This window comes from Bos taurus, chromosome 13, assembly GCF_002263795.3.
Source record: "Bos taurus isolate L1 Dominette 01449 registration number 42190680 breed Hereford chromosome 13, ARS-UCD2.0, whole genome shotgun sequence".
Classification (NCBI taxonomy): domain Eukaryota; kingdom Metazoa; phylum Chordata; class Mammalia; order Artiodactyla; family Bovidae; genus Bos; species Bos taurus.
The window spans coordinates 75,049,939-75,062,097 of record NC_037340.1 but is presented as its reverse complement, the minus strand read 5'-3'; the positions used below and the strand labels follow the sequence as shown (position 1 = coordinate 75,062,097).

Below are 12,159 nucleotides of genomic sequence, written 5' to 3'. Positions count from 1 at the left end.
GCGGGTGGGTTGGGGCCTTCTTCTTCCTGCTGGCCCCCTCCCAGCCCCCACCTTGGTGCCTCCGTAGGGTCCAGGGCAGGGCCATGGTGGCCGGGGCAGAACCCTGGGCTGGAGCCCATGGGTGCTTGGAAGCAGCCCGAGTGTGTTCCTGGCAGAGCCTGGCTGCAGGTGGTGGGGAATGGGTGGCGGGCAGCCAGGGGCAGCCAGCTGTGTAATCAGGCGGCACTCACCCCGGGCAGGAGGTGAGGCAAGCAGAGTGAGACCCCAGCCGCCTCCAGCTCCCCAGACAGGCCGACCTGGAGCATCCCATGGGAGCTCAGAGCCCAGGAAACTCAGGAGGAACTCCAGGTGTCTGGGCAGGAGGAGTGTCTGAGACCCGGTACATAACCCTCTAGAGCCCCCATGGTACAGACCAGCCCAGCCCCCAGGCCCGAGGGCAAGCCAGAAGCTCAATGCTGCTGCCCCGCAGCTGAGCTGGTGCGTCCTGGCTCCCCCTTCCCAGCTGTGTCTCCCTCACATCCCTCTCACCTCAGCTCACCCATCTTCCCTTCCACCAGGTATCCATCCATCACTGGTCTGGTGAGGAGCCAGGGAACGCAGTAGCGGGAGGACTCCAGTCCAGGATTACATGGTCCTTGACCTTTCCCCATCCAGCCCATCCCCCCACCAAGCGCACATACACACACACACACACACACACACACACACACACACACCCATCTTTAGGGTCATTCAGAATGTGTTGTTGGATCTCATGTTTACGTAGTATCAACTCCCACCCCCTCTTAATCCAAGCCCCATCTTACAGGTGGGAAAACCAAGGCCCAGAGAGGGAGTAGACTTGTCCAGAGTCACATGGCAAGCAAATCCCTCTAATCCCAGCCAGTCCCTCCCTCGCAGGGGGACCTCCTCTGGGTGCCCCCACTGGCCCTCCTAGCCTCCCTGTTCACCTGGGCCTCCCGGGTCTGGCCAATTGCCGGGCCCCAGAGTTAATAAATCAAGGTGACTTTGGGGATGAGAACCGGCCTCTTTCTCCCTTGTCCCTCCCATTTACATAATCCTGGCTGGCAATATGATAATGATGTTTGTTAAAGACAGAGCACAATAAATTAATACCGTTAAGTTGTTGCTGCAAAATGCAAAGTAGGTAATTTACTGCCAGCGAGGAACGGAGCCTTTAAACTGTAATGGATTAACTTTCCCAGCAGCAAATGTGTCCCTAGGGGGAGGGAGTGGGGGAGGCAGGGGCAGAGCTGGGTTGATGGTGGGGGGTCGCTTGCTGCCCAGGATCTGGGCCTCCAGTGGCCGATCCTAGGTCTCCATGGGATATCAACCCCTTCCCACTGGACAGAAGGGGAAACTGAAGCCTGCATGGGGCTGGGAGCTGTAGAAGCCCATGGGAAGACAGCGGTGATGACCAGGGACTTCTTGTGACAACCCACACTCCTCTAGAGAGGGAGGCTGCAGGTCTCCCATTTGTGGGACCTTCAGGGGAGCCCCTGCAGCAGACCACCCATTTTGAAGGCAGCTAGAGTCATCCCCGCTCCCTGCAGGCCTGACCCCAGCCCCACAGGTGGCTGAACCCCCCAGCCCAGCAGAGGCCTCAGCCCCAGAGTCAGTGGAGGCCCAGGCCCCAGCTCCTCCCTCCAGGGGTCCACGTCCTGGAAAGGAGGGAAGGAAGGGCTTGGTTAGGGCTGAGGAAGTGGGAGAAGGGGAAGGGCACCTCAGGAACTGAGGGGCAGACCCTGGCCTGATGCCCTCCCCAGCTCCCCACCAGACACTGCCCTTAGGTCCTGAGAAGGGAGGGGGCTGACTAGGAAAAGGGGAGGGGCGATCGGGAGGGCAGTGGTGATTTCTAGGCCTGGGGGATGGGAAGGGAGTGGGGTAATGGCAGTAGGAAAGGGGGATGGTCCATGGGAAGGCAGAGGCGGGAGATGCTGGCAGGCCAGCTGAGATGCCAAACCAGCCCCTCAGCAGCACCTCTGGGGGCAGCCCCTCCGTGAAGACTCAGGAAGCCCGTTGGTCCCTAGGAAACACGCTGCAGCCCCAGCTCAGGGCAGGCTGCGGGTCTCAGGGACCCCAGCAGAATTCTAATTTCCCATTTATCTCTGCAGCTTTTCCAGCTATATTAAAGGGGCGATGCTCGGCAGGAGGCTCCCAGGCTAATTGGATTTGGGCCTCCTCTCACTCCTGGGCAAGAGGGGGTAGGTGGGGGTGGGGCAGCCCCAGCTAGGGGAGGCATGCTGGGGACCTGGGCTGGGCCTGGGCTCAGTATGGATGGCTGTGACCTCGGAGTCCAGACCCCTGGTTATATCCTGACTGCTGTGTGGCCTTGAGCAAGCCTCTGTCCCTCTCTGGACCCTCGCACCCCTCATCTTAGATGATGATGAAGATGACAACAAAAACAAGCATCTCTTACACAGCACTTCCTAGGTACCAGGTTCTGTTCAAAGTGCTCTATGACAGCACACCTCTAATTTCAACAACAACCCAATGTGCTAAGTATATTCCATTGTACAGATGAGTAAACTGAGGCACGGAGGCATTCAATAATCTGTTCAGAGTCTGGATGGCACCCACAATGAATATTTTATGTTTCTCACATGTCTGGAGTCCCGGGTTTAAAAGCTCACGTGTCCGTGCTAAGTCGCTTCAGTCCTGTCCAACTCTTTGCGACCCCATGGACTGTAGCCCGCCAGATTCCTCTGTCCATGGGATTCTCCAGGCAAGAGAGATCCAGGGTTTCTTCCCTACCCAGGGATCGAACCTGCGTCTCTTACATCTCCTGCATTGACAGGCAGGTTCTTTACCACTGGAGCCACCGGGAAGCCAGTTACATGTAATTAAAGCCAGAGTCAGGGTGGCACTCCCTATGCCCGTTTTTCAGATGGGGAAATGGAGGCCTAGTCCATACCTACTTTCAACTTAAGGATTATGTCACTCCCATGAAAGCTCCGTTTTATTCCTTGTCGGGGTTGCGGGCTGGCATTTCCAAGGCAGACGACTGGGTTTTCAGAGGGTGTATTTGATGCTAGTGTCTGAGGTGGGGCAGGGGTCCATGTGCCCAATACCTGCCCTTCCTCCATGCTTGGGCTCAGACCTCAAACCTAATATCCTCTGGGCCTGCTGAGGTCCCTCGTCTCGTACAAGGGCTAAGCTGGAGGGCGGGCCTCACCTCCTAAGCACAGAGGTGCTCAAGATCCTGACCTGTACTGGATCCTGTTCCTAGAGACCCTGGGATGAGGTCCTTTGCATAAGTTACCTTATCTCCTCTATAAGCCAGCCCCATAAGCCATAAGAGGACTCTTGAGAGTCCCTTGGACTGCAAGGAGATAAAACCAGTCCATCCTAAAGGAAATCAATCCTGAATATTCATTAGAAGGACTGATGCTGAAGCTCCAATACCCTGGCCACCTATTCGAAGACCCTGATGCTGGGAAAGATTGAAGGCAGGAGGAGAAGGGGACGACAGAGGACCTGATGATTGGATGGCATCACCGACTTAATGGACCTGAGTTTGAGCAAGGTCCGGGAGATAGTGAAGGACAGGGATGCCTGTTGTGCTGTAGTCCACAGGGGTGCAAAGAGTCGGATACGAGTGAGTGACCGAACAACAACAGATAAGCCATGCCACTCGCATGCTCATTTCACAGACAAAAAAAAGGAGGCTCTTGTGAAGCACTTTGTGCAAGGCCTCCCAGTAAGGACTTGGTTGAGCTGAGATTCAAACCCAAGTTGGTCTGAATCTAGAACCTGAGCTTTTTAAAAATTATATTTATTTGGCTGTGCCAGCATTTGGGTGCAGCATGCGAGATCTTCACTCTTCTTTGCAGCATGCAGGATCTTTAGTCACAGCACGTGGGATCTTTAGCAGCAGCATGCAAACTTGTAGTTGTGGCTTGTGGCATCTAGTTCCCTGACCAGGGATCGAACCCGGCCCCCCTGCATTGGGAGCGTGAAGTCCTAGCCGCAGAACCACCAGGGAAGTCCCAGACCCTGAACTCTTAATAGCAGCCTTTCCCAGCCAGGGGAACGTCAGGACACAGAAATTCCAGTGAAGGAGGCCCTGGAACCAGTCACTGGAACCAGTGGAAGGAGCCCTGGGCTGGGAACCAGGGGACCTGGGCTGACATCTCCACTTGGCCCCAGATTCACTGTGCGATACTTTACTTCTCTGAGTTCAATGGCAAAATGGAGATAATAATAGAGCCTACCTTTAATAAGCGAGTGTATTGCAGAGCTATTTAGAAAAGCAGTGCCCGGCACATAGTGCTGAGCAAAGGCAGCCATCCTTGTGGATGAACACACACCAGCCTCCCAAAACTATTGGGGTAGCATATGCCTGCTCCACGGTCTCAAGACTGTCAGTTCTGAAAGCATCATGTGCAAGGCCCTCATGTTTCAGGTGGGGAAACTGAGACCCGGGAGGCAGGGCCGGGACACAGCCCCGGGGCTCCTGGAGGCCTCCCTGCTCTGGCCAGGGTGACGGTTCTCTTTCCGGTCTCCTTTCGCCCTGTGTGTCTGCTTCTGTCCATCCAGGCCTCCCTCCAGAAGGAGGCCAGCTGGAAGGCTGACCCTGGCAGCCCTCTTTTTTCCAGCAGCTGGCAGGAACCTGCCTAAATAAATGCAAAGAGACCCCCCTCTGGAAGCTGCTCTTGCCGCGTCCCCATCCAAATGTTAATTTTGCCAGGGCCTTGATAAATCTTCCTGTCGCCTCCACCCACCTGAGACATAGATTTCATCTTATTGAGAGGTGACACTTCTGCCCTTTGGTACCAGCTATCAATTTCAGGCGGCGCCCAGAGTGGAGAGAGATGAAGAACCAGGTTCTGCTAAACCGCCTTCAGCCACCCCATCCTTTCCTTAAACCCCCATGGGGCCAGCCCACCTGAGGCATTGTCACCTACCCTTCCAGAAGAAGTACTGGGACCCCACCACTATTGCCTGGCTGTCAGCAATTCCATGCTCACCTGCCTGACTTTCAACTGCCAACACCTGAACCTCTTTTTTTTTTTTTTAAAGATATGTGTTTTGTTCATATTTTTAATATTTATTTATCTGGCTGCACCAAGTCTTGGGGCATGCGAGATATTTGTCTGTGGGCTGCGAACTCTTGGTTGCGGAATGTGGGACCTAGTTCCCTGAACAGGGATCAAATCCGGGCCCCCTGCATTGAGAGGGAGGAGTCTTAGCCACTGGACCACCAGGGAAATCCCCTTTTTTCAGGCCTTCAGAGCTAGTTTGCTGCCCAGATGGCAGACTGGAAGAGCTATGGGATAACGTCCACAGAGTAGCTCTGAATTACTGACTCTTTGGAGCTGGAGTTTAGGTACCTCAGCTCTCTCGCTCTTTGTGGGGATGGATACTCAAGTGTCCACCTGCTGGCTCCCAGAATTCCCTAATGGAGGTAAGCTCCAGTTGCCCGCAGTGGTAAAAGGCTTGGTCATCACCCCCTCATTGGCTCTTTCCCTTCTCCCCTGTCACTTCCCACCCTCCTGCTCCTGCTTCCTGGGATGACCTACCCCAGTCAACTACTTGACCTTGAATCCTTTTCTTCGGGTCTCTTTCCACAGGAACCCAAACTAAGATGCTCATGAAACCTTTCTTAGCAGCTCAAGATGTGAAGCACTGTAGTTAGCAATGGAGATATAGGAGAAGTCTGACATTTATTGAATGCCTACTATGTGCAGGGACTGTGTGTTTCTTACTCCTGGATCAATCTTTGATGCTAACTGAATGACATCTCTGGAAAGCTCTGTCTCAATTTTACAGATGAGGAAACAGATGCTCAGAGAGGTGAAGTCACTTGCCTAAGGTCACAGAGCCAGCAAATGAGAGTCAGTATCCAAACTCAGGCAGCCCACTCTCTTACTCACTAGAGAGAGACATGAAAAGGAGCCAGGGTCTGTGTGATCAACAACTCAGTTGGGAGAAATTTTCCCAGGGGTGGGGCAGGCAGCCTCCTGCAAGGTGCTGAAGACATCATAATCAGTCAGTTCAGTTCAGTCGCTCAGTCGTGTCCGACTCTTTGTGACCCCATGAATCGCAGCACGCCAGGCCTCCCTGTCCATCACCAACTCCCAGAGTTCACTCAAACTCACGTCCATCGAGTCAGTGATGCCATCCAGCCATCTCATCCTCTGTTGTCCCCTTCTCCTCCTGCCCCCAATCCCTCCCAGCATCAGAGTCTTTTCCAATGAGTCAACTCTTCACATGAGGTGGCCAAAGTACTGGAGTTTCAGCTTTAGCATCATTCCTTCCAAAGAAATCCCAGGACTGATCTCCTTCAGAATGGACTGGTTGGATCTCCTTGCAGTCCAAGGGACTCTCAAGAGTCTTCTCCAACACCACAGTCCAAAAGCATCAATTCTTCGGCGCTCAGCCTTCTTCACAGTCCAACTCTCACATCCATACATGACCACAGGAAAAACCATAGCCTTGACATCATAATAAAAAGATACAAATAAAAAGATTTCCTGCTCTCAAAGGGGCTGGCGATCTGGTGGGGGAGATAGATGCATAGATAGAAGACAGTACGGCTGGGACCCCTCCCAGAATGCTCGGCAGCATCTTCCCTACAAGGTCTTCTTCTGATAGAATCTTGGGGCATTTGTGGTGGGAGGCAGCGGAGAGTTTGTCTATTTCAGCACTTTCGTTTTATGGACCAGACATCTGAAGACCAAGAGAGACAGGGATTCACTCAAGGTTGTAACCCAGAGCCAGGGCTCTTGTCTTTGAATTTGGCTGAGCATCAACCTTCACCCTGCCCCGTACTCCCCACCTTCACCCTGACCTGTGTCTTGGTCTTACCCTGCAATTCCCCAACAGAGGATCCATCATAAGCAATTCTCAAAACTCAGAAGCCTCAACGTTAACAGAAAACAGGTTTTACTACATAAAATGTTTAAATTTCTGTACAATCTAAGGAATAAAAATGTACAGACTTAGGAGAAACTGCACACGGCAGGTTAAGGGTTAATAGCCTTAATATACAAAGAACACTTACTAATCAATAAGGGAAAGATAATAAGGAAAAAAAAAAGGACAAAAGATATGAGCAGGGGAAGCCAGTCTAAGGAGTCGATGCCAGAGCTTTGGACTTCTGAGGATCCCGAGAGTGGTAAAACTGTTACAACTTGTTAAATAAATGCTTATTCATTATTAAAAGATCCATTTGTAGTGTGGGTCGCACATTACTGCTTGTTAAACCTGTTAACCTGCTAGGAGTCCTCCCAGCTGTCTTATTTACAGTTATAATCATAGGAGAAGCTGGCCAAATGCTAGAGCTATGACCCCTGTGGTGGGACCCACTCCCTGCTCCTCTCCCACCCCTAGCCCTGTGCCTGTGGTCCCTCAGTCCCAAGTAAAGTGGCCTTAAAGTCAAGTTGCCTCTGCAACTTGGACGGGGCAGACCCAGGAAGAGCTTGGCTGGGGAATCAGGATGCCCAGCCCTGCCCCTCCCTGACTGTGTGATCTTGGCTCCCACCTCTGGACATCAGTTTTCCTATCTGTAAAATGGGTGGGTTGGCACCAATGATATCAGAGGTAACTCTAAGGCTGATGAGCCAACATTTGGAGGGAGGAGTGGCAGGGGGGGATTTGGCACCAACCATCTTCCCTGTCCCCCCACCCCTACCCCGACCACCCCATGCAGAAGGGCATATGCTGACTGAATCACCTGGAACTCAAGGAGTCCTTTTACGTGGCTTAGGTCAGAGATGTCATTTTACAGATGGAAAGTCAGAGGCCCAGAGAAGAGCAGGGACTCAGGCAAAGTCTCCCAGCCTTCCAGTTAGGACTAGAACCCCGGTCCTTGGATTCCTCCTCTTTCTCCCTGAAAGGGATGCAGAGGCCAGAGACGGCTGCAGAGCCTGAGTTCTGTGGCTCACTGCCCTCCTCTCCCAGCTGCTCTCTCCTCCTCCTTGACTCCATAGAGATCCCTTCCCCAGGACCATAAGCATCCTTGCAGAAGAAGAGGCGTGTCGGGTGTCAGGCCAGCCATGTCCACCCAGCCAGCCAGACTCCCTCTGTCTCTGCTCTGAAGACAACCCCTGACCCCGAGTGAGTGATGCTCTCTACACTGTCTCTCGCTGGGAGCTGCATGGCCCTTCAGGTTAAGCATTGCCTGCTTCAGGAAGTCCCCAAAGGGGCACCGAAGTCCTACCGAACACCTGCTCTGCTCCATTGTGTGCTTAATATCCTTTATCTTAATGACTCCTCTTCCATCACTCTCAAACCGAGTCAGTGTGTGCCCAGGGCTGGCAGTGAGCAGATCAGGGCTTGGGGCCCAGAGTCTGCCACTTCCTGTGTGACTCTAGGCGAGCCTTGTAACCTCTCTGAGCTTTTCAGTAAATGGAGCTGTCACAGGGAAACATTGGGAGAATAAATGATAGGTATTAGCCCAGTACCTAGGACATAGGGGGAGGTCAATAAAAAGTTGCGGCTATTGTTATCTGAAAAATGGGATTAATAACATCTACCTGAAGGTTCTTGAGAGGAGGTAATGACATGATGGATCTAAAGCATATGGCAAAATATCAGGTGCTCATTTAGGACCGTCCTGGGGCAAGACCAAAACTGACGGCAGCGGTGACTCAGGCAAGGGTGTTCAGCTCATTTGTGGACAAGAGGGGTCCATCCGGGTGGCCCCAGGTCCTCGCTGCAGAGATGACCACCTCATCAGCTCCCACCTGGGGCTTACCTCAGCCCCGTCCAGCCTCGGGGTGTGACCCAAGCCGGGCTCGCAAGCATCAAGCCTGGATGAGAACCTGGAGCCCAGGAAGACACACATGATCAATACTAAGCCAATCTCCCACAAGATTACCCTGGCCTCTGATATCTAGTCATAAAGAAAATCACTCAGCACGCTAGGGAGAAGTGAAAAATGCCACGGATTACAGTTTGGGATGTTCCGAGTGAGAGTAAGTGAGTTCGGGATTGTTTCCTGCAGTAAATAATTCATCCACTTTAAATTTCGTTTCTTCTTGCCAATGTCTTTCCGCCCTGCCTCTCCCGCCAGCTCCCTCGCAGACCTGATCTCGCCAAGGCTCCCACCCCACCTCTGTCCAGGTCTTCCCTGCAAGCCAGCAAGGAGCTCGGAAAACAAATGTTTTGAGGCCGTTAATGACACTAATCATCTTTCACTGCTAATTAGTAACACCACCAAGAGAAACTTCTTTGTGACCCAGCTGGAGGACCACCCAGGTAGGAGAGCCTAAGTTGGGGCAGCCTTGGGGAATGTTGAAGCTATGCTGGGGACCCAGGCAAGGGGTAGGGCCCTGAGGAGGGTCAGCCCGCTCGACCGAGGGTGGTCTGGCCAGAGACAGCTCCTGCTCTAGAAGACCCCATCCTCTGCTCCATCAGCTTCATCCTTCAGGGGTGATGGCTTGAGGAGGGGCTGAGACCCAGCCAGGAGGCCGAGAGAGAGATCTGGCAAGCAATGATCCCTTTACCACAGCCACAGGCACTTCAGGGCCCCGAGTCAAAAGCGTTTAAGAGTCAATTGCATTACCTGGGGGACGAGAGGGGGAGAATTAGAGTGGGCGTTTGGGATTGACATATACACACTGCTATATTTAAAACAGATAACCAACAAAAATCTCCTGAATAGCATGGGCAACTCTGCTCAATATTCTGTAATAACCTAAATGAGAAAGACTTTGAAAAAGAATAGATGCATTTATACGTACAACTGAATCACTTTGCTGTCGGACCTGAAACTAACACAACATTGTTAATTAACTATATTCCAAAATAAATTTTAAAATTTTAAAAAAGGATCAACACAGCATTGTAAAGCAACTATACCCCAATTAAAAAAAAAAAAAAAGGAATCAATTCTGAGACCTGGGGCAACTTTTAACACCAGCAGCTGGGTCTCCAGGAGATAACCACTCAATGAGCAGATCTCCAGGAACTCATAGCTTGGCGTGGGAGACGGATAATAACAGCCAACATTTATGGAGTTTTACTATGTGCCAGTCACTGTGCTAAGAACGTATGCAAATTCATTGATTCCTCCCAACAACCCCCTGAGGTAGGTAGTTTTTTGGGCTGGGGTTTGATTTTTTGTTGTTTTTTTGATAGACACTCCTTTTATCTCCATTTTACAGATGAGAAACCTGAGACGCAGAAAGATCAAGTAATTTATCCACAGTCATGATAAGGCAGAACCAGTAGTGGATTCAGGGAGTCTGGGTCCAAAGTCAACCTGTTTTAACCACAAAACCTCTAACGGGGACATAAAAGAGTTTTGATTCAGCATGAGCCGCACTAGAACAGGGTCCATTTGGGGTTGCAGGAGCATGGAGGAAGCATGCCATGCAGTCTTGGGTAATCAATGAAGGCTTCCAGGAGGAGGTGAGGTCTGAGAGAGCCTCGAGGGGTGCGTGGGAGTTCACTAGGGGAACTGGAGGTGGAAAGGAATTCCAAAAGGTGAGGGCATCATGAGCAAAGCATGGAAATAAGAAAGGGCAGGATTCAAGTGGTCGAGTGATGTTTCAGGATAAGGAGTGAGGTGGGGAACTGTAGGAAACCAAGCGGGGGGGACTGGAGGCTCCAGACGCTATGCCAAGGGCGATAGGAAGCCACGCAGAGAGAGCAGCAGAGAAGAGCTGACGTCAGGAAGCCCCTTCTGGCTATAGGACGAAGGGAGATGGTAGGGAGACTGGTGATGGGCCAGGAAAGGGCTGGCCGGGGACTGGGGAGGAGGAAACACATTCAGTAAGTGATCTGGAGGTAAAAGAGGGCAGAGTGAGCAAAGGGTTGCAAGCCGGAGGGAGGATAAAAGAGAGGGAGAGTCAGGGAGGTGGGACCCACAGATTCCAGGCAGACAGGAGGAGAACACCGTTCTTCCACCCTGGTACAGGGGAGCCCTGCCAGGCCTCTCAGGGAGGGGGCACAGCCAGCTGATTTCAGCCCAGCTTGGGCTGTAGGGGGGCCCAGCCGCCAGCAGCTGATAAAGCAGAAAAGTGCCCAAGCCTGAAAGATCCCCCAGCCAACTAACGTCTCCTCCTCCGGCACCTTGACTCCCACCGTTCGAGCTTGATTCTCTTGAGTTAGAGCATTGCATGCTCTCTGATGGGGAGATGGTATTACGCCTTGAACTCCTCTTACACAGCATTGTAGACAAAGCACACATCATCTTTTTTGCAGGGGCTGCTTTCTGGGGTTCCCTCAGGCAGAATAAATTGTTCCCTCATCTGTGGTGCCAGAGTGCCTTGTAGGCTTGCATAGCCCTGCTGATATTCGAGTGAACTGGCATCTCCCCCTCTGTCTGCTGCATTAGCCTGGGAGTTCCTGGAGGGGCGAGGTGACAAGAGATCCGTCTGTTTGTATGTTTTTGCAAATGAGAACAATTTTGCATGAATGCAATTTTTTAAGCATGTCTCCCCAGACCGAAACCTCTAAAAGGGTCTCTTGTCCTATTTTATTTTATTTATCATGCTGGAACATTGACTCTCTTTTGGTGTTCGGCTTTATACATTGCAACACACATAGATTCATGTGACCACCAATTGAATGTACTTTGAATTCACACAAATGGTATTATCTTCAGATCCCCACTGGCTTCTTAATCCTTTCATTTCATGTTGTAAAGACCCATCCATGTCTATCACTGTGTACAGTCTGTTGCACGAAGAGCTGCCTAGATCTCCATACTCTGTATCCTGGCATGTGCCTGACCCCTGCCCCAGGGAGGTCATCCAGGTCACCTCACCTCCCTCCTTCACCACAGATGCATTTGAGATGAGCACCCTCCAAATTTGTCCCTCGTGGACATGCTGAGAACTTCCCTGGGATGTATACCTGGAGTGGAATCCCTGGGTCATAGGTCACCGTATAAACAAGGATCTCTAAACAGCAGGCCATGGAGAGCCAGGATGCACAGACACGGCTATTCCAGGTGTTAAAAGTTGACACCCTTCCACCCTAGTGGCTAACAGCTGCCTCCCTGTCTTATAAGTCTCCCAAGGGCTCAGCCCACCTTGACCTCCAGCTCCTCTCAGAGCCCCTGACTTCCCCCAGGATCTAGCAAGTAATGGGTTACACCTCACCCAGAAAAGGCCTCCAGGGTCTTATTCTAGTTCCCAATGTCCATTCACAGCTGTTATATATTTTGAATCTTATCCTTGTCCATAATCCTATGTCGGAGAAAGA

General features: G+C 51.9%; 1 protein-coding gene across 1 annotated transcript in view; it reads left to right on the top strand.

The window, feature by feature from the left end:
- Positions 1–402: 402 nt before the first annotated feature.
- Positions 403–12,159, top strand: part of LOC132346841 (transcription initiation factor TFIID subunit 4-like) — an 81,279-nt gene continuing 69,522 nt past the window's right edge. The window contains exons 1-2 of the mRNA XM_059892798.1: positions 403–477; positions 558–579. Coding sequence (XP_059748781.1) covers positions 403–477; positions 558–579 — 97 coding nt within the window. The remainder of the gene's footprint in view (positions 478–557; positions 580–12,159) is intronic.